Source organism: Anolis carolinensis, chromosome 2 (assembly GCF_035594765.1).
Source record: "Anolis carolinensis isolate JA03-04 chromosome 2, rAnoCar3.1.pri, whole genome shotgun sequence".
NCBI lineage: Eukaryota > Metazoa > Chordata > Lepidosauria > Squamata > Dactyloidae > Anolis > Anolis carolinensis.
Window position 1 is genome coordinate 83,729,238 of NC_085842.1, and position 22,291 is coordinate 83,751,528.

At 44.7% G+C, this 22,291-nt stretch overlaps 2 protein-coding genes across 2 annotated transcripts; both read left to right on the top strand.

The window, feature by feature from the left end:
- Positions 1 to 4,761: 4,761 nt before the first annotated feature.
- Positions 4,762 to 21,871, top strand: tusc2 (tumor suppressor 2, mitochondrial calcium regulator). The gene is made up of 3 exons (XM_003217559.4): positions 4,762 to 5,095; positions 11,410 to 11,530; positions 18,715 to 21,871. Exons 1-3 carry the CDS (start codon positions 4,950 to 4,952, stop codon positions 18,778 to 18,780), a joined length of 333 nt encoding a protein of 110 aa, XP_003217607.1. The 5' UTR covers positions 4,762 to 4,949; the 3' UTR covers positions 18,781 to 21,871.
- On the top strand, positions 11,818 to 17,136 carry LOC134296095 (uncharacterized). Its single transcript, XM_062970090.1, has 2 exons — positions 11,818 to 13,583; positions 16,812 to 17,136. The coding sequence occupies exons 1-2, from the start codon at positions 12,036 to 12,038 to the stop codon at positions 16,851 to 16,853; spliced, it is 1,590 nt and encodes a 529-aa protein (XP_062826160.1). The 5' UTR covers positions 11,818 to 12,035; the 3' UTR covers positions 16,854 to 17,136.
- Positions 21,872 to 22,291: the final 420 nt, after the last annotated feature.

Genomic DNA, 22,291 nt, shown 5'->3' on the forward strand with positions numbered 1-22,291 from the left:
TAGTGTTTCTGACAGTCATACTTATTTGATGGGTCTATGCTGATTAGGACTAAACTTGGATTCAGACAAGAATAAGAAGTTGGAGGAAATTCCTAGGGGCACTCTGGGACAATACCCTTCAGCTAAGAATTTGAACTATGTAGAATGTCCGTGGGCTTGTGCAGCTGAAAAGCATGGTTTCTGCTTTGTCACAAAGAGCCTGAAAGTTTAAATGTTGATGCAAAATGCAAACTTCTGTATAGAATAATGGTATGAACCAAATTTATAGTGTGGATTAATGTCTACAGTAATAAGCCTGTTGTGTTCCATGGCTGTCGCAGTACCTGCTGCTTTGAACAATGCCCCTTAGCAGTCAAGGGCAGTATTCTGCTTCCACTGTACAGTTCAAGCTGAGGCAATGTGTACTCTACTTACTTAATATGTCAGCTGCTAGAGAAAATTTTCCTCTTTAGTTGTCACTGTTTGCTGATGCAGCTACACAAGTTTGATACAATTAGATTCAAGGTATCATTGAGGCCACCTAAAAGACTGCTACTGTATTTACATTCTCAGTACTGCTAAATCCAACACTCAACTACACTGCTGGCTGCCTTGCAGCTAAACAATTTACTTATATTTGCTCTGCTTGGTTTGTGGACTGGTCGCCATCTGCTGGGCACACAAAAAAAGGCAATAGTATGAGGTGGGTTGTTGTATGTCTTTCGGGCTGTGTGGCCATGTTCCAGAAGTATTCTCTCCTAACGTTTCGCCCACATCTATGGCAGGCATCCTCAGAGGTTGTGAGGTATGGATAAACTAAGGAAAGAAAAGAATATATATCTGTGTAAAGTCCTGTTAATTCATCCAATTCACCATGGAAAAAGAAAAGAAAACTGCCATTTCTAGATGTTCTGGTCATCCGCAAACCCAATCAACAATTGGGCCACACAGTTTACAGAAAACCTACACACACAGATAGATACCTTCATAAAAACTCCAACCATCACCCAAGTCAAAAAAGGAGCACAATCAAAGCCCTGACAGACCGTGCACAAAGAATCTGTGAACCTCACCACCTCCAAGGTGAACTAAACCACCTAAACTGGGCTCTACAGGCCAATGGATACTCCACCACAGACATCAGAAGAGCTGCAAGGCCAAGAACAAGCCATGAGAGTCAAGACAAAGATCCACCCAGAGGAAAGGTGTTCTTACCATACATCAAGGGAACCACTGACTGCATAGGCAAACTGATGAAGAAGCACAACCTACAAGCTATCTACAGACCCACAAAGAAAATCCAACAAATGCTACGGTCAGCGAAGGACAAGAGGGATCCTCTCTCCTCTGCAGGAGTCTACCGGATACCATGCAGCTGTGGACAAGTATACATAGGGACCACCAAACACAGCGCCCAAACAAGAGTCAAAGAACATGAAAGGCACTGCAGACTAATTCAACCAGAGAAATCAGCCATAGCAGAGCACTTGGTGAACCAGCCTGGACACAGTATATTATTTGAGAACACAGAAATGCTGGACCATTCCAACAGCTATCATGTCAGACTACACAGAGAAGCCATTGAAATCCACAAGCATGTGGACAACTTCAACAGAAAGGAAGAAACCATGAAAATGAACAAAATCTGGCTACCAGTATTTAAAAAACTCTAAAATCAAAACAATAGATGGGAACCAACACTCTGAGGGCAGAGGACAGCTAATGACTGAACAAAGGATGCCCCCAGGCAAGAGACAAAACCTTTTCATTGCTAATTAGGGTAATTAACTGAAACATTAATGCTGGCTTCCCAGTAACAAAGGACTCTTGCCACATCCTGGACTCTACACAGATATATTCTTTCCTTTCCTTACTTAGTTTATCCATACCTCACAACCTCTGAGGATGCCTGCCATAGATGTGGGTGAAACATCAGGAGAGAATACTTCTGGAACATGGCCACACAGCCCAAAAGACATACAACAACCCTGTGATCCCAGCCATGAAAGCCTTCGACAACACAAGTATGAGGTGGATTTGGAATTAAAGTGGCACAACTGACTGCTAAGAAAGGTTTCACAAATCCAATTTGGAAATTATTGCCCTTTCTGGCCTGTCTTTATTCCCTCTCATTGATGGCCAAGCCAAATCTGGCTATCCTATTTATTACGTGATTCCAATTTTGATAGGCTTTGTGTCATTATAATCAAGATGCTAACCAAATTATTATAAAGGCAAAAGGTAAGTGAATAGGAATATTTGAGTAATCCACAGATCTTGGACAAAAGTCTATCCTGCAATTGAAAGCATTGTTTTGGACAACCATTTGGTGTGTGTTGTACAATTGATGAAATACAGTATTTTGGCAGGAGCCCTCCCACTGGATGTTTCAAAAAGATTGACCCAATTTTAAATCACAAACTGTCCAACAATTAAACTCTTAGGACTTGAAAGGGTGGGGGAGAATTTCAAAGAATTACCTCTAGATGCCTCTCCAAGCATTTTTAGATTTGTTTCTGGCTCAAAATGCTCAGTAAAACTTGATATTTCATTAAACCATTTTATAGAATGGTAACATGTTACCCTCGTGAAATATACTGCTTTCAGATTGGGTCCATTTTTTTGTAACAGCTCAAATGTCACGTGTGCCTGTTGTCAGTTCTTATTCCTCTATCGGGGCAGTTGCTTTGCTTGGGCCTCTTACACTTTTCCTTTTCTTGAGCAATAATGGAGCCTTCAAGTCTTCTTTTTACTCTTCTCTTCAGCAATGCAGGCTTCAAGCTTGCCCCTACCAGGTTTACAGCCCCAAAAGGGTTATTTATCCATTGCACTATGTGCAGAGGAAGAATCCTGGAAGTCCTTCCACTTTCAGTGGTCTTGGTGAACACCTTTACATGAACTCTTGCACCCACTGCCAGTTCTTTATCCCACAGTCCATTATAATTGGGAGCCTGACTTGAAAGCTTTGCAGTGGAAGAACACTAACAAGACCACTGAATTAGCCACCAAAACCAGACATTTGTACACTGCTTCTATGGGCATATGCTCAGCAACTTCATCAAAGCCCATTATGATCCCAATGTCCTCCATTCCAGTGTCAATTGTAACACTTTAGTTGGCTTAGGTTAGATGAGTCATCTTAGGGTCCAAATGCATATTGTCTCTAATGGTGGCTAATGACATCTATGTAAGTGGGGCAGTGAATCCACTCTGGGTTTTAGTCTGAACATTAAAGGGGTTATCCAATGAGCCCTACCTATTTAATGGGTAACATTCAGCTTGAACAGCTCCTTTAAATTAAGACTGAAATGGAAGCCATCATTCCCGAGGAGCTCTGAGAAAACTTCAGAGCTCTCCTGAGTCCCTGCCAGAGTTCAAATGGTTGTAACACACTACACAATTGAGGATTTTAAATTACAGCAAATTTGCCAAAAGAAAAGCCTTACCAGAAGAACAGGCCCTCAGCTGGTGGTTTTCAAATAGAAGTTGGATGATCATCCATCAGGAATGTTTTAGAGATTAATTTCTTACACTAGCAATGGGTTGGAATGGATGACACACACACCCAAAAGTATTTCTGTTCTTCCCTATATCTGATTCCTGAAAGTAAGAACTGCCTGATAGTGGAATATGCTTCCTTGGATATCTCCTTATCCTGAGGTTTTAAGCAGAGACTGAATGGCCATCTGCCGGGGCTGCTTTGATTTGATTCTTTTCCAACTCTAGGATTCTATGATTCCAAGAACCTATTATTAAACTTTTGGGTTGCTTTGAGTTTTCCAGGATGTATGGCAATGTTCCATAAGCATTCTCTCCTGACGTTACGCCCACATCTATGGCCGGCATCCTCAGAGGTTTGTTGGAAACTAAGCAAGTGGGTTTATATATCTGTGGAAAGATATTGTTCATTTTCATAGTTTCCTCCTTTCTATTGAAATTCAACAGAATTTCTAGGCTATTAAATGCTAACCAAGCTGGCCATTTGCAATATTCACACTTGCCTCAAAAAGACAAGAGTTCTTTCTCCTGCCCTGGACCTTCCTCAGATATATAAACCCCACTTGCCTAGTTTCCAACAGAACTCACAACCTCTGAGGATGCCTACCATAGATGCGGACGAAAGGTCAGGAGATAATGCTTCTGGAATATGGCTATACAGCCCGCAAAACTCACAGCAACCCAGTGATTCCGGCCATGAAAGTCTTCGATAACACATTAAACTATTGTTTTGCTTTTTCTTTCTTGGAAAGCTGATTAGCACCTGGAAGCATTGAAATACGTAAGAAATCTATGCTCACTCCATCCCCCAACTGCCATCTGAAAGATGCATTGATTTTTATGTACAGTAGAGTCTCACTTATCCAACGTTCGGGATTATCCAACGCATTTTTGTAGTCAATGTTTTCAATACATCGTGATATTTTGGTGCTAAATTCGTAAACACAGTAATTACTACATAGCATTAATGCGTATTGAACTACTTTTTTGTCAAATTTGTTGTATAACATGATGTTTTGATGCTTAATTTGTAAAATCATAACCTAATTTGATGTTTAATAGGCTTTTCCTTAATCCCTCCTTATTATCCAACATATTTGCTAATCCAACATTCTGCCGGCCCGTTTATGTTGGATAAGTGAGACTCTCCTGTATTGCATTTCCCTTGCTTCTTTTCCCCGAACATGGCGAACTCCGCCGGCTGCCAAAGGAACCGGAAGTTGATACCGAATCCCACCAAGACCACATCCCCTTTGACAACGAGGGGACGCTTTCCGTCTTCGGCTCGCACTTCCGGAGGATAACGGAAGTGGCAGTCGCGAAGAGGTGGGCAGAGTCGCTTGGCGCTGAGAGGACGCCGACGTCCGCCCGCCTGCCCGCACGCCGGGGAGGCCTCTCCCTCCCTGCCTGCCTCCTTTCCCTCTCCACTCCCCGCCATGCCTCCTCCGCCGCCGCGCTGAGGGGAGCGAGCCATGGGCGCCACTGGCTCCAAGTCGCGGGGCCTGTGGCCCTTCGGCTCGGGCGGCCCGGGAGGCTCCGAGGGTCCTGGCGGGGAGCAGGCCCTGTCCCGCGCGCGGGGCCTTTGCTCGGCCACCCCCTTCGTCTTCACCCGACGCGGGTAAGGAGGGCCGAGGGCGGAGGGGACGGGCCCTCTGAGGGAAGAGCACACCAGCCCCCCCGTAGGCACACACACACACACGCGCACGCTCTCCACCTTTGCTGGTCTTTCTTTATGGGAGACTCCACAAGCCTGCTCCTGTGGCTGCAGGCTGTGCTTCTCTCGGCCATCTACACTGACCATTCAATACAGCCTCAAACCGGTATTGAAGAAGAAAGTGGTTTCGATGTGTTCTCGAAGGCTTTCATGGCCTTTCACACTGGGTTGCTGTGAGTGTTCCGAGCTGTATGGCCATGTTCCAGAAGCATTATCTCCTGACGTTTCACCCTCATCTGTGGCAGGCATCCTCAGAGGTTGTGAGGTCTGTTGGAAACTAAGGAAGTGGGGTTTATATATTTGTGGAAAAATGTCCAGGGTGGGAGAAAGAACTCTTATCTGTTGGTGGCAAGTGTGAATATTGCAATTAATCACCTTGATTGGCATTGAATAGTTTTGCAGCTTCAAGGCTTGGCTGATTCCTGCCTTGGGGAATCCTTTGTTGAGAGGTGATTAGCTGGCCCCTGGGCCCTTCCACACAGCCATATAACCCAGAATATCAAGGTAGAAAACCCCGCAATATCTACTCTGAACTGGGTTATCTGAGTCCACACTGCCATATATTCCAGATCAATGCAGATAATGTGGGATTTTATTCAGCTGTGTGGAATGGGGCACTGATTGTTTCTTGTCTGGAATTCCTCTGTTGTTCTTTATTTACTGTTCATATTTTAGAGTTTTTAATACTGGTAGCCAGATTTTGTTCATTTTCATGGTTTCCTCCCTCCTGTTGAAATAGTTCACATACTTGTGGATTTCAGTGGCTTCTCTGTATAGTCTGACATGGTTATTAGAGTAGTCCAGCATTTCTGTGTTCTCAAATAATATTTTTCCCCCGTGTCGGGAACAACTTGAGAAACTGAAAGTCGCTTCTGGTGTGAGAGAATTGGCCACCTGAAAGGACGTTGCCCAGGGGATGCCTGGATGTTTTCATGTTTTTACCATCCTTGTGGGAGGCTTCTCTCATGTCCCCGCATGGAGCTGGAGCTGATAGAGGGAGCTAATCCACGCTCTCCCCGGGTGGGATTCGAACCTGGCAGCCTTCAGGTCAGCAACCCAATCTTCCAAGACACAAGGCTTTAACCCACTACGCCACTGGGATAATAAATTACTGTACCCAGGTTGTTTCATCAAGTGCTTTGCTATGGCTGACTTCTCTGGTTGAGCTATTCTGCAGTGCCTTTCATGTTCTTTGATTCGTGTCTGGGCAATGCTGCGTTTGGTGGTCCCTGTGTAGACTTGTCCACAGCTGCATGGTGTACAGTAGACTCCTGTAGAGGTCAGAGGATCCCTGTTATCCTTTGCTGAACGGAGTATTTGTTGGATTTTCTTCGTGGATCTGTAGATAGTTTGTAGGCTGTGTTTCTTCATCAGTTTCCCTATGCGGTCAGTAGTTCCCTTGATGTATGGTAAGAACACTTTTCCTCTGGGTGGGTCTTTGTCTTTACTCTTGTGGCTTGTTCTTGCAACTCTTCTTCACATAGGCCCAGATGAGAATCATTATACAACCCACAGCGCACTTGGGGTTTTCCTTCACGCGCTTTTGAGGGAATTCGTGGTCTGGCTGCTGCAGTTTGGAACTAGCACTGCCCTGCATTCAGTGTTCACTATAGATGGGCCTCCACTTGCCCCCTGCGGCTTTCTTTGGAGTGGAGGGAGGCGAGGAGTGCCTCAGCATGGGGAAGAGGATGGCAGCTCCTGCCCAGTGCTGTGCCACTGCCAGTCTTTGAAGGCCAGCAGCTGCTGTGTCTGGGCACAGCCAAGTGGGGTGGCGGGGCTCCCCCCCAGTGGCCCTGGTGCTCTTGCACTCTTACTAAGGAAATTGTAAAAGAGTCTCAGGGACACTGCCACCTCTGCACAGGTTGAGTACCCCTCCCTGATCAGGATTTGGATTTTGGAATATCGCAGGAAAATAGATTCCACCTCCACCTTCCTGGCAGTAAGAACTGTTCTGCAATGGAATATGCTGCCTCAGAGGGTGGTGGAGTCTCCTTCTCTGGAGGATATAATAATCATTTGTGCCACAAATACCATCTGCCTGTGACAAAGAACTTGTGGGATCACAAACCTGAGAAGGTTATAGGGAATGAACACGTCAAACTACTCTGGGACTTCCGAATTCAGACTGACAGTTTTGGAGCACAATACTCCTTACCTCAAGATTGTGGGGGAAAACAAAGTATGGATCATTGATGTTGCAATCCCAGGCAACAGCAGAATTGACTAGAAGCAACTGGAAAAGCTTACACGATATGAGGATTTAAAGATCGAACTCCAAAGACTGACACAAGTCAGTAAAGGTGGTCCCAGTGGTGATCGACACACTGGGTGCGGTGTCTAAAGACCTTGGCCTGCACTTAAACACAATCAGCGCTGACAAAATTACCATCTGTCACCTGTACTCAGATTTGCCCGTATTATTTGCCTATACATCACATAGTCCTAGATACTTGGGAAGTGTCCGACGTGTGATCCAATACGAAATCCAGCATAGTGATCTTGTTTACTGTGTACTAATTTTGTTACGTATCAAATAATAATATTAATGCTTTATTTGTATTCTGCTCTATCTCCCCAAGGAGACTCGGGGCGAATTCTAGCATACACAACACAAGGCAAACAATGAGTGCCTAGAAAGACCATCTGCCAGGAGTGCTTTGATTCTGTGTTCCTGCATGGCAAAAAGGGGTTGGACTGGATTGCCCTTGGGGTATTTTCCAGCCCTACAATTCTAGGATTGACAGTTTAGCCAGCATCAGTTACCAGATGCCACATATGATTCTATATATTTTAAATTTTTCATATATGTTTATAGAACCATAGAGTTGGAAGAGACCTCGAGGGCCATCCAGTTCAACTCCATTCTGCCATGCAGGAACACACTGCCAAAGCACTCCGAATGGAGGGCCTTTTAGCCAAACCTCCAGAGAACAAGACTTCACCACACTTGGAGGTGGCATATTCCACTGTTTGACAGCTCTTACCATCAGGAAGGTAATGAGATATCAGGGAGATGGAACCCAAATCTAAATGAAAAATGTATTTATTTCATATATAGCTTATATACATAACCTAAAGGCAATTTTATACCCTGTGTTTTTAAATAATTTTGTACATAAATCTATGGTTGCGTACATTGAACCATCAGAAAGCAAAGGTCTCACTCTCAACCACCCATGTGGATAATTTTGGAGTTTTTTGGGTTTCAGTATTCTGCATAAGGGACACTGCAACCTCATGGAGATAGAGCAACCCCATGGGCTTCAGAGGATTTTCTTAAACAAGGAGTCCTCAGAGGTGATTTGCCAGTTTCTTCCTCTGAAATACAGCCTAGTTCCTTCAATATTTGCACTAACACCAGCAAACCTTCTGGCCTTCAGAGGCAAAAATACCACTAGAGGCCAGAGGGTTTACTGGTGTCAGTGCAAGTCAGTTCCTACTTAATATGACCTTGTGTTAGGGTTTTTTTGGTAAGATTTACTCAGAGGTTTATCATTTTGTTCTTAATGTTGAGATAAGATGATTTGCTCAAAGACGCAAAGTGGGTTTCCATAGCTGAGCAAGGACTTTGAAACTTGATCTCATGGAGTTGTCATCCATTGCTGAAACTACTACATGACACTTAAGCAAAAGACACACCCATTTGTTTTCTGTTCAACACATTGGAAATTAGTAATGGGAAGTAATGGTGACAGACGATGGTTTCAAAGGAGAAAAGTGAATGTTGGTTTCCAGTTCATGTTTCTTCTTATTAATGTTGAGGATGAATTGGATATCTAGTGTTATTGACCATGCTGTGTTGGCTGAGACCTGGATGCCCAAAGTCTTCCTTTCTTCTCAAGCTTCTGTGATGTGTTTTAAAATAAATCTGTTAATGCCAGGCCTGAAGATTTTAGCTACAACAGTCTACAACTGTGTAACATGTTTGAGGAGTGCACTCATAATTTGGAAACATTTGATTTATAGAGAGAGACATCAGATTTATCCAGATTACAAAGCCATCTGATAAAAACTAATGTTCGTTGGTGAACTGGGAAACAGAGTATCTAGAAAAAACTGTTTCTTTGCAGTTCTTAAATTAGTAAAAACCAATGTGTTCTGGTTTGTTCTAGATTTCCTGAGTAATGACTAGCATTTCAATCTTCACTCTTGCTTGGAGACTAGCCAGGTTTGTTGAATCAAATGCAATTACTGTCTGCAAAAGTTTCTTTGTCATGGGAGTGAAAGTATTAATTCTGAACTGTGTAGGCTTACTTATCCTCTCTCTTATTCCATCTCCCCATCTGATCTTGTCTCCTGCTGTTTGTCATTAAGTATAAAGAAATACATGGTACCAGTTCACAAGCATGATGTAATCTGAGATTTCCTTTGGGTTTTCATCTAGTTTACCAAGGCAAAAGAAGAAAGATGTAGGAAGCTTGTTAGGTTTGTGATTCTGAATGTTGCTTTGCTGAAGACGCTGAGGCTCTTAGTGAGGAATAGCTATATTTAGACTTGGCAGCACTCTGATTTATGAGTTTGGGCAGTGCATAAAAGTGGCAAAAATACCACTTCAAATAGCAAGTTTCTAGCTAGAGTAGCTGATTTCATCACCCCAAACTCTTATCTTCAAAATATATCAACAAAGCAATATCAAATCAATTGCTTAATTTGTTTTAAATAATTATGTTTGAAAGATACAGCTATGATAATTTTATGCACAATAATTTTACTATAAAGTAAAGTTGTAATGAACTGAACTCTATCTGATGAAATTGGTATTTTGTTATTTAAATAGTTTCACCAAACTCACTAATACATCTTTCTAGATGTTCTTAAAGACCTTACAGACAGTTGTGCTGAACTTTGATGGATTGTGGTCATATGACAGCACTTCATTTTGTAGTTGTTTTGCCAAAACTTGACTTATAAAAATACAAACTTGCTCAGTGTATTACAGAGGTGGTGGTGGTGTGTGTGGGGGGGGGGGGGGGCTTAGTATTTCCAACTGGTGTTGGACTCCAACCTCTCATAAGCTCCTGCCAGAACAACCAATGGTCAGAATATGGGAGTTGTTGTTCAACAGCATCTAGACCAGGCATGGGCAAACTTTGGCCCTTCGGATGTTTTGGACTTCAACTCCCACAATTCCTAACAGCCTACTGGCTGTTAGGAATTGTGGGTGTTGAAATACAAAACACCAGGAGGACTGAAGTTTGCCCGTGCCTAGTCTAGAATGTACAGTCAGTAAAATCAACATCCGGTGGGCTTCTAAGTTGAGTTATTTGCTCACACTCAGATACTTACATTACTCATGTGAGTTTCTTGGTTGTCATTTAGTTAGTAAACTGAATGTTTGAACTCCCTCCAGTGATTGCTAGTCCATTCGTCCTAAGGCCCCAGTTTGTTGTTCTTGCAGTTGTTGCTGTGTGCCTTTAGGTTGTTTTCAACATAAACCGAACTTCTCACAGAGTTTTCTTAGCAAGAAAAAGCTTGCCATTTCTTTCCATGTAGACTGAGAGATTGTGACTTGTTTAAGGTTACCTAGTATTTTTATGGACAAGCAGTGATTTGAAAGCTGGTCTCCAGACTTACAGGCCAACACTCAAACCACTACATTATGCTAGCTTCTCAAGATCAAAGTGTTCATAATATTCTAGTATACATAATCTGTCAGCTTCTGTTAAAATCATGTATTTCAGACCTGAGCAGGAAAGTTACAAAACGGTACGCTTAACTGTTAACTGAAATCTGTAATTTATTAACCGTAATGTACAGGTAGCTGCCTGTTTGGATAGCCCTGGGTTGTGCCCTTTATCCAAGAGAAAGAGCACTCTCTGGGGGGCAGGAATTTAGTTAAGAGTAGAGGAAGTGAGATTCAGATTTAGTGTGACATAGGGCATTTAATAAGGTAAAGCATTACTCCAATGACTATGCATACTTGGGAGTTCTTCATCCCAAAATAAATTGGGAGTATCCTCTTGTATAGGTTTCTCAAAATCATTGAGTTCTAATATATGTTCTCCTTGGGAGGTTTAGTTCCTTTATTTAACAATTGACATGTATTGTAATCTCCTAAATGAACTCTTCCCTTATTGTGCAGGGAAGTGGGAAGCAGCATGAAGTGCTCTCTACTTGACTTGCTGATAGCAATCAGTTTCAGCACTGGAAGACAATCCATAGCCTTCTCTCTTGTTGATACTTTTTCCTGACTATTTGTGTGTGCTTGTTTTTTGCAGCTCTATGTATTATGATGAGGATGGTGACCTTGCCCATGAATTTTATGAGGAGACAATAGTAACCAAGAATGGGAGGAAGCGTGCTAAGCTGAAAAGAATCCATAAGAACCTGATACCTCAGGTAACACAATCTGAAGACAAGTGGGGGGCTATAATAGTTTGATTTCAAACTACACACTTAATGATTTTGTATTTTTATGGGGTGCCTCTTATCCTACATTATGTTGTGTGGTGCCAACAGTCAGTTTTTCCCAGACTCACATAGTGATGGTGAAGTAAAGCAGGTAAAATCTGCTGGTTCATGGTATTCTGTGTCTCCAGTACCTTCCTTCATGCCCTTTCTGCCTGCAGTTTTCTTCCTCCTGCTGCCACTACTTAGGCCAGTAGTTAGTGTGACAATAGAATGCCAGTGTCAGAACCCTGCTACTAGAGCCTGGATGTGGCTCTGAGTTTCAGGGTCACTGACATTGATACGACACCTGCGTCCCAGGACTCGGAGGAGAAACGGCTGATGGACTTGGCGGGGAATTTGCGCGGGGTTTTACTGAGCGGGAAGAGACTGTTCAAATGAGGGGGAGGGTATATAAAGGAGGGTTGGCCGGAGCCTCCCATTCTTGGCTTTTCTGATGTTCATGTTTCCTACAGTAAAAGTTCCTGGTGATACCACAGAGAGTCTCGTGTGTTCATTCAGGAGCGGCTGTGGTGAGCTGACACTAAGCCAAGAATACGGACACCATCCCGCTGTAGCGGTGAGGTGTAACATGCAAGTGGAGGATGAAGAGCTCTTGGGCGCCGGAGGAGGAAGGTCGGAAAGGGCCACTCCCGAGACGGACGCTGAGTTCCACCAGCTGGCGGCCCTGGCGTCATCCACCGCTTATGCCCAGCCAAATGGGGTAACCCAGAGGCGCGGAGTGGTGCGGGGAGATAGCACCGGAGGAGAGGAAGGTTCACCTTCCCCAGGCCCGCAAAAGATGGTGTTTCTGGAGGAGAGGATGTCGGCGATGGAGACCACCCTGGCAGTGATGTCGAGGGCGATGGAGCGCCTGGCGGTTTTGGCGGAGCCGGAGCGAGGAAGGGAACTCCGGGCTAGCTCAATGTGGGACGTGAGCATGGGAAGCAGCCAGGGCTTTGCAGACCTCCCAGCACCGAAGGGAAGGGAAATGCGAAAGGAGCCCGGTGCCCGGCCCAAGATCCAAACGAGCCTGACGCGGGTGGAGGAGAGTGACGACGAAGGGGAAAAGCCTCCGAGAATCCCGGCTACGCTCCCAACTGAGACCCTGGTGCCCCTGGCGAATGCCGGGCGTGGCACAGGACAAAGGGAAGCAGCAGCGGGGCCCACTGGCCCGCAAGGGGGCTTGCGACGGGCGGAGAATTGGGGATTGCCACCACAGGGACCCCTACCGAGACGAGAGGAACTAAGGATCGAGTTTGGGGGAGAGTCCTCTGAACTGGATTTTTTCCTGACCACGGTGAGGGGCTATATGGAGGACAATGCCCACACTTTTAGAACGGAATCCAGCCGGGTACGGGCCATTGGTGCAGTGTTGAAGAGGGGAGCGGCCAGCTGGTACGTTCAACTACACGCGCGGCGCGACCCATGTCTGGGGTCACTCCGACGCTTTATGGGGGCCCTGGAGACCCGTTTCCGAGATCCACTGGAGCAGATCCGGGCGAGGGAGGAGTTGAAGACCGTCTCCCAGGGGCAGAGGTCGGTATCTGAGTATGCGGAGGAGTTCCAATGCCTCGCTGAAAAGGTGCCGGAATGGTCTGCAGTGACAAAGATAGAACTCTTCAAAGAGGGGCTCAGGCGGGAGATCCTCTCCTGGGCGGTGCATCGTGATGAGCCTGACACACTGCGCGGATGGATTCAGCTGGCGGGGCGCATCGAGACATCGCTGGCCCAGGCGAGGAGGCACCGAGGAGGGCTACAGCAGCGGCCGCAGATGAAAGAGGGGAGCCGGAAGGAGGGATCAACCCCAGCCGGGAGGAGAACGGAGCCGACAGGGAACGTGAGCACCAGCAGGAGGGGCTGCTTCGTGTGCGGCCGTTTGGGCCACAGGGCTGCCGAGTGCTGGCAGAGAAAAGGGGAAGGCGGAGGCCCGCCCAAACCAAGAGCCGTGGCAGGGAAACGCGCCGAGGAAGAACCACCGATGAGGCACCACTCGGGGGGGTTGGTAAGTCAGGACAAAGCCATGATAGTGGTCCCCATTCAGCTGGAAAGTGGCAGCAAACAAGCAACCTGCAAAGCATTTGTGGATTGTGGATGTTCCAGGAACATCATCTCCCCTGAATTAGCCGAGGGATTGGGATGCGAAAGAACGAACCTAGAATCCCCAATAGCTTTTTCGCAGTTGGACGGATCCACAGCATCGGGATCATTAGCTAAGTACAGTGCCGAAGATGTAAAGTGTAAGATAGGGAGTTGGGAAGGAAAGGTGTCATTTGTGATATCACAAATAGCCAGCTATAATGTTATACTAGGCATGCCATGGCTGGGGCAGGCCAACCCGCAAATCAACTGGGAGGATAAGAGCATGATCTTCAGGATGAAGTTGGAAGGAGGGAGCCAGGAAGTGGAAAGGGAGCCGGGGAAAAGGGGGGAGGAAGACTCTATCAGGATAGCAGAACTGGCAGATAAATTACCCCCAGAGTATCGGGATTTTGTGGACGTATTTGATGAGAAGGAAGCAGACAGTTTCCCACCGAAGCGGAGAGTTGAAGTGAAGATAGAGCTAGTCCCAGGAGCAGAGCTTCCTAAGGCAAAAATATACCCAATGTCGGCTAGGGAAAAGGAGGAACTGAGAAAATACATTGATAAAAACCTAGCGAGGGGTTTCATAGAGCCTTCAAATTCCCCTCTAGGGGCGCCTGTGTTGTTCAGGCGCAAAAAGGACCAAACGCTGAGGCTCTGCATTGACTACAGGGGCCTGAATGCAATCAGTTCTGGAAATAAATACCCCCTACCTTTAGTGAAGGACTTGATCGCCCAGTTATCGGAGGGACAGATATTCACTAAATTGGACTTAATTGAAGCGTACCATAAATTGCAGATTAAACCAGAGGACAGGTGGAAGACGGCCTTCTCCTGTGCATTCGGATTATTCAATTATCGTGTGCTCCCTTTCGGTTTGTGCGGCGGAGGCGCCGCGTTCATGCAATTAATCAACGAAGTGTTGCATCCATTGTTGTACAAGGGAGTCTTTGTTTTTTTAGATGACATATTGTTAGTATCTCGGACTAAGGAGCAACACATAGAACTAGTCAGGGAAGTCCTGCAAAAGTTGAGAGAAGCAAAACTGTATGCGAAGCTTGCCAAGTGCGAGTTCAATAAAGACCAGATAGACTTTCTGGGGTATAGGATTTCCTCCCAGGGAGTGGCGATGGACCCTGCGAAGGTAGAAGACGTGAGGGGGTGGGAAGCCCCCAAAACACGGAAGCAGCTGCAATCCTTCCTAGGGTTCGCAAACTTCTATAGAACATTTATCAAGGACTTTGCGCGCCTCACTTTGCCATTAACGGATTTGTTAAAGACTAAAGGTAGGGGAGAAACAGCCAAAGTGAAGGCCCCAGGGGCCAAACTGACCTGGACAATAGAATGCCAGGGAGCTTTCGAAGCCCTTAAAAAGCGTTTTACTGAGGAGCCTGTCCTACAGCACCCTGATATGTCTAAAGCCTTTGTATTACATTGCGATGCGTCAGACCGGGCATATGGGGCAGTTCTGCTACAGAAAGACGAGGGGGGGAACCTGAAGCCATGTGGCTATCTGTCAAAAAAGTTTAGCGATACAGAAAAAAACTGGCCGATTTGGGAGAGAGAAGCCTTAGCGATTCTAAAAGCACTAGAGTGCTGGAGACACTTTCTGGAAGGAAGTGGAACACCGTTTGAGGTGTGGACTGACCATAGAAATTTACAGTATCTAAGATCCCCTCGTAAACTATCAGCGAAGCAAATTAGATGGGCCCAATATTTCAGCCGTTTTGATTTCAGACTCAGATTCTTCCAGGGGAAACATAATATACTCGCTGACGCTCTCTCTCGGATGCCTCAGCACGGGGGAGGAATTCAGGAATCTGAAGGGAGTATTTTTCTTGATAAGCAATGGGGCCTAGCAGTACTAACTCGAGCACAAGCGGCCAAAGAAAACAAACGTACTGCCATTTCCACGGGGGGAGGAGAAATATGGGAGGAAGAGTTGAAGCGAGCGTATGGAATGGACAAATGGTTACAAACAAACAAAGAAAAGGGAGAATTGTGTGGGGATTTGGTGTTTGTAAATAAGAAATTGTATATTCCTGAATGTTTAAGACGAGAAATGTTAAGGAAGTACCATGATAACAAGGGTGCGGGTCATCTAGGCCCCACCAGGACTATTAAACTGTTGGCCAAACAATGCTGGTGGCCCGGAATGAGGAAAGACGCCAGGGGATACGTCACGCAGTGTGAATTATGTGCAGAGGGAAAAACACCACCGGGGAAGCCCCAGGGGCTATTGCAGAAGGTGGTGGAGCCCATGAGGCCATGGGAATGCGTAGCCATGGATTTTGTAGGCGAACTACCCCCCAGCAGAGGCCACAGATACATTTGGACAATATTGGACCTATTCTCAAAACAGGCACACTTTGTGGCTCTGCCAAAACTCCCTTCAGCTGAAAAACTTGCTGATTTGTATGTGAAGCATGTATATCGCCTACATGGGTGTCCCGACAAGATAATTAGTGACCGGGGAGTCCAATTTACTGCAAAATTTTGGGGAAAATTCTTACAGCTGTTAGGAGCAGAAAGGAACCTGAGCTCGGCCTTTCATCCCGCGACCAACGGGGGGGTCGAACGTACCCAACAGACACTGTGCCAATTCTTAAGGATGTACACCAATTATAGACAGGATGATTGGGCGGACCTTCTTCCGTTTGCTGAGATGGCTTTTAACGGGGCCGTACATTCGGCCACAGGTCGTGCCCCATTCGAAATAGTATACGGACAGGAGGTGGCACCTTTCCCCAGGCTACCCGAGTGGAAGGAAGGGGAGGGCCAGACCGACGAGGAATGGCCGGCCAAAATCAAGCAAGGGTGGCAAACCGTGGTAGAGGCATTGCGGGAAACACAAAAGAAGTACAAGCTCTTTGCGGATCGTAGGCGCCGAGAGGGGGACAAATTGGGCGAAGGAGATCTGGTTTGGCTGAGCACAAAAAACCTGAAATTGGGGTTCCCATCCAAGAAATTGGCTCCACGCTATATAGGGCCATTCAGGGTAGCAAAAAGAATAAACGAAGTGACCTATGAGCTGAGGCTACCAAAGGACCTAGGAAAGGTACACCCGGTATTCCATTGCAGCCTGTTAAAAAAGTATAAAGGAACTCTGGACAGCGGAGAACAATAGTTGTGTTTAATCTTTTCCTTCCAGGACGAAGGGGAGGAGGACGCCATGTCAGAACCCTGCTACTAGAGCCTGGATGTGGCTCTGAGTTTCAGGGTCACTGACATTGATAAGACACCTGCGTCCCAGGACTCGGAGGAGAAACGGCTGATGGACTTGGCGGGGAATTTGCGCGGGGTTTTACTGAGCGGGAAGAGACTGTTCAAATGAGGGGGAGGGTATATAAAGGAGGGTTGGCCGGAGCCTCCCATTCTTGGCTTTTCTGATGTTCATGTTTCCTACAGTAAAAGTTCCTGGTGATACCACAGAGAGTCTCGTGTGTTCATTCAGGAGCGGCTGTGGTGAGCTGACAGCCAGCTTGATGCAATGTTGATGGAGATCACTGGGGTGTGAAGGAGGTAAAGCCTTTTCCAATCCCCAGCAATTCTGGATCTAAGACTATTATTTCCAAGATGAAGAGGATGAATGCCTCTGCTTTGTTCAACTAGCCTTTTGAATTGAGAAGTTTATTACTTTTGTCTTTTCTACTGAAATTTTACTATACTATAAAGCATCCAAGTCCCATTGGATCCAGTAGTGTAGCTGTGAGGGTTGCGTTGTGAAATGTTCTTCAGTCTCCAGATATCTAGCAGGGTGAAACATTGATAAAAATTTACATCTGAGCTTTAATATTTATTGTTTCTACATTCTTTTGGTAACTGTGCCTGCCCCTTTTCTTTCAATATTTACATTGTACAGATTGCGCATCCCTTTTCTGGAATTCCAAAATCTGAAATACTTTGAAATCCGAAATTGTGCACATGAGTGGCTGAGATAATGACACCTTTGCTTTCTGGGTGTTCGATGTTCATAAATTAGTTTCATGTACAACATTTTAAAATATTACATATAAAATTACCTTCAGGCTATGTCAATAAGATGTACATGACACATACATGAAAAATTGTGTTTAACCTTGTGTCCCATTTCCAAGACATCTCATTTTGTATGTATATACAAATATGGGTATTCCAAAATGGGGGATGTGGGTGGGATCCAAAACACATCTGTTCCTGAGACTACAAGTGGTCCTCCAGATTTACAGGTTTGACTTCTGCAGATTTGATTATTCATCAATTTAATTTAGAAATGTTCTCTCCAGGAATCGCTAGGTCCTCCAGTGCGATTCTGTAGTCAACTTCTACTGGAAATTGAGCATAGTGTCATGCTGGAAACCTAGAGATTCCTAGCAAGAACACTTTGCTAGGAAGGTCTCGGGCAGCCAGTACAATCTCTGATCAATGCCTGGTGGAAATTTACCATAAGGTCAGGCTGGAGAACCTATTCCTAAAGAGGTGTTCTGTCAGGTTTTAAAAACAGCAATTTTATTATTTGTGGTTTATTACTTTTGCGGGAGTTGTGTAGGGCTGACTGTAATTAAAATATTTTCCCAGTCTAAATCTGTTCACTAATTCTCATGTTTATATTTGCTCATCAGTGTAAATGTCCAAAGTTTTTAAATAAAATATCTGTAGTGTCGAGGGCTGGAATTTCAGACAGGGAAATTTGATGCTGATTTGACCTCTTTCCCTGTATCATGGCTCTGATCCAAATGAGAGTACTTGCCCCACAGCTACATTGATTTCTGATTTTATATTGTGTTTGAACAAATGCTATCTGTAAAGCAAGTTTGTCATACTCCCTTCATCCTCAGTCTCATTATCTAAATAAATATATTTAGTATATATTTAGGTAGAGTTTGTTCTCATAATATAAAACTTGAGGTTCCCATTGCTTTTGTAGGCTTTATAGTTGTGGTGATAATTTCAATACAGTATTGCACTTTACTATTTGATCTCACTGAAAGAGAGCAGATTTTTGTAGTCTGATCAGAAGAGCATGTTGTTGTGTCCCTATCTCATCCTTGTGGTATTTTTTTTTCTCATTGCAGGGCACAGTGAAACTGGAGCATCCTCGGATTCATGTGGACTTCCCTGTTATCATCTGTGAGGTCTGAACCCACAGAGGCAGTGTAGACAGTCATTGTGTGCTGTTAATGCAGCTTACTTGCCCAGTTGTACTGTACCTCATGCACACCATCCTGTGCAGCTACATGTCCCTGCAAAACGATGGATCTGGAGCACAGTTAACCGTTTAGTTTTGAAGCATCTCTACTCAAAGGAAATAAAAGCAGCTGCAGTCTCTGAACTGGATAGCGATCAGGAATAGCACTGGCTTTGGGGTATGTGTAGATAGGATTTGTGTCACGTGAGTTGTCTCACTTCGCTTAGGAACTTGCTCAAAATGCCCCCCTCTGAGTCCAGCAAAGTCTTTCTAGTGGGAGTCAGTTGACATTTTGGTGGCAGCAAAATGGAAAACCTACCTTCAATATTTCCTAATGAGATATGCTGTTTGTTAAACAACCTTAGTCAGCTTCTGTGAAAGTTGACACTGAAGTTTCTGATTATATGCTGTAGATGGGTAAAGGTGAACAGCAAGGCCTTAGGCTTTTCCACACCTTCTTCTAAAAAATAATCTGGATAAATGCCCAACGTTCCTTGAAGGGAGCAAGGAGTGATATTCAGTACTACACTTAACGAGGCCAACTGAAGCTGTCCAATACAGATTTAATCTTGAGGCTTCTGCTAAAACAGGCTGATCTGTGCACACCTTGTTCGTTTTTGTCACATTTCCTTAGGAAATTTTACTTTTTTATCACAAGCTATATCTTTTTTCGATTTTTCCAGTGAGAAAGGGCCATTGGCTAGCAAATGTGCTGTGGCAGATCAGTCTGTTAGCAGGAGCACTATCCAAGCAACTTAGCAGGCCACTTCTTTGTTGAGCTGTGACTTTGTTTCTTAGTCATCTTTTCCTCTGGCAATATACATCCTGTTCATGTATGAGACCATGGGACACATTGTCACATCTATCCAATGTCACCCTTATTTTAGGATAGGTTTTTTTTTTTTAATCTTCTGAACTGGCTCTAGGTGACAGTTACTTCTTGTTCCTTTAGGCTAAGGAAATTTTGTTGTTTAGGTCCAGATGGTTGCCCGAGTGTTCTTGACTCCTTTGGCTGTCACACTTCTTCAGCACATAGTAATGGAGTTCTGTTGTCTTTCATTGGCAGCCTTTGTAACTGCTCTAATTGGGCCAGGTATTGTCTGATGTCAGATAATGCAGCACAATTCAAAGGAGAGTTGTATCTCTTCTTCCTGAAGAGACCTGCCCCTTTCTCTCCATGGGCATTTCTGAAACATTTCATGAATAGAACCACAACTGCAGGCAAAAATAGCACAAGTAGCTGTGTAAGTACCAAAGTGGTAGGTCTGTCTCTTCTCCCCATTTTATTTCCTTCCATAATGTAGAACTACCTGTCCCCAATACCCAAACAGTCAAAAACCTGTCATAGGCGCTGATATCAGTTACATATGCAGTGTGCAACAAGGAGAACTTTGCCTGCCTTCCTGTCTTTTCTACCAATCCTTCAGAATTTGTATAGAGCTTCAAAGGGATTGTGGTTTGCTTTAACTGTAGGAAGTTTGCTCATTGCACATCATATTTTATTTGCCAGAGCATGTCATTGCCTTTCTGAGCACTTCAGGCATTTGCTACCTCAACATTTAATTTAATCAATCGGTACAGAATTGGGCTAGCAGAATCAATTAATCTGGATTGTGTGCACTCTGATTTTTGTACCTGCAAGGGAGTCCTTCTTAGGCATTATGAACCAGACAATAAGGGTGTGTGAGGTATGTAACAAATGTTGAAAGAGGTATTTGTGATCACTGGCTGTCATCTACCCCTATTTCAGTACTATTAACTGCATTTCTAGTCTGTAGGCTCTATCCTTTTTGTGCAACAAACATAACTGTCCCTGAGGTGCAACTGCTTTGCTATGCAAAATTCATGCTGTGAATCTGAAATTCTGGAACAGCACAGTTACTTGTAAATGGAAACTTGCATCACCTGCAGACATTGGGCATCTGTCAGATTTCCATCCTCAACCCCCACCCAAACTGTGCACTGAAACTTACCATTTGGTTCAGCTCCAGGTAGATGATGCTGATGCTGGTCAACTGACATCATTATCCTTCATCAGGCAGGGAAATTTCCACTGCCATGAAACAAGAGCATACCAGGGATAGAAGTACACTCCTTGGCAAATGGAGTATTGTGGTGCATGGTGATTTGTGAACTAAAATCAAGGGGTCTGTGCTTAAGCAGTATAGTTGAGGAGGGAGGAAGGTGTTCCTCCAGAGCTGGTTGAGAAAAAGCAGGGTTTTTTCTGTATAGTGTTCATGCTGAGGAAACTGCGCTCTTTTGCATGAGACTGGAGTGATGGAGAATACTGGGGCTGGAAGGCTCAATGCTTCTACCCTTCCCCCATATCTACATTTCCTGAAAGATTTAATTTATTTTTTTCCTTGGCTGCCTTTTTTCTGAGCAAGCAGATACGTGTGATCAAAAAACAATACTGTGTGATATTGGCTTGCGTTTATCTCTGCCACTTCTTGTGCTTTGGCACCTACAGCTGGGGATTGGGATGTAAATGGAGCCTCTGACCAGCGGAAGCTTTTTTCCTGCTTGGCTTGAAATCTCCTCAGAGGTGGCAGACTCCCTGGAGCTGACTGGCAGCTGCTCTCAGGCCGTTTCCCGCAAAGGCTGGCTTGCCCACTGGGACTGCAGCTGTGCAATTAGGCTGCTTGGATTCTGCAATCCCTTTCATGCTGTTTGTATCATTGCACTTTCCGGCAGCCCTGCTCCTTTGCTGAGCGGCACCTGTTGTCAGAGAGAGGGCTTGTGGAGACTGCTGTATACAGGATAATGCTGATAATGTGAAAACTGATGTAAATAATATACATATATAAATATATATTATCACAGTTGGTGGAACAAGCAAAAGTTATATTTCCTTTTTTATGATTCTTCTGGGCAAATATGTGGTTGTGTAGAAGACTCGGGCCCACTAGCACTACACTTCCTGTAGCATAAATCTGAGAACCTGAAGACAAATGTGTATCATATTTATGGTCTGTTTCCTCTGCCTTGAAGTGCATTTGTCGAGTTTTGTTAAATTTCAATAAAATTATTTCTAAGTCCGAAAACTTGGTGCTTCTTTTGACATTGGCTCTGGAATAGGCCCTACTGGGTCTATATGGAAACGAATCTCTGCCTTTCATGTACAGCCATCCCAAGCAAGCCACCTCAGGCAACCCACTAATCTGACTAGAGGTTTAACCTTATTTTTCTGAAAATCCAGTATCCTTGATTTGTGAGGTCTAGGCTAAGAGCGATACAAAACTATTTCAAAGCTGAACTGATTTTCTAATGATGAAAATTGTGTCCTGAAGGTTTTCAGGGCTTAAGCTCAGTTGTGTTTCAAAACCAGTTTGCAAATAGAGCAGCCGGCTGTAGCGTCCCCTGCCCACGACATATGCAAATTAAGATTATCCCTTACTAATCAAGCTTTAAACAACTTTGCTGCCAGTGGATTAGAAGCTGCAAAGGAAGACCAACTGTTCATA

Coding starts and splice junctions, on each gene's coding strand:
- tusc2 (XM_003217559.4), top strand. CDS start 4,950: ATGGGCGCCACTGGCTCCAAGTCGCGGGGCCTGTGGCCCTTCGGCTCG. Junction 5,096..11,409: donor TTCGTCTTCACCCGACGCGG/GTAAGGAGGGCC, acceptor TGTTTTTTGCAG/CTCTATGTATTATGATGAGG. Junction 11,531..18,714: donor ATAAGAACCTGATACCTCAG/GTAACACAATCT, acceptor TTCTCATTGCAG/GGCACAGTGAAACTGGAGCA.
- LOC134296095 (XM_062970090.1), top strand. CDS start 12,036: ATGTTCATGTTTCCTACAGTAAAAGTTCCTGGTGATACCACAGAGAGT. Junction 13,584..16,811: donor GGCACCACTCGGGGGGGTTG/GTAAGTCAGGAC, acceptor TTTTCCTTCCAG/GACGAAGGGGAGGAGGACGC.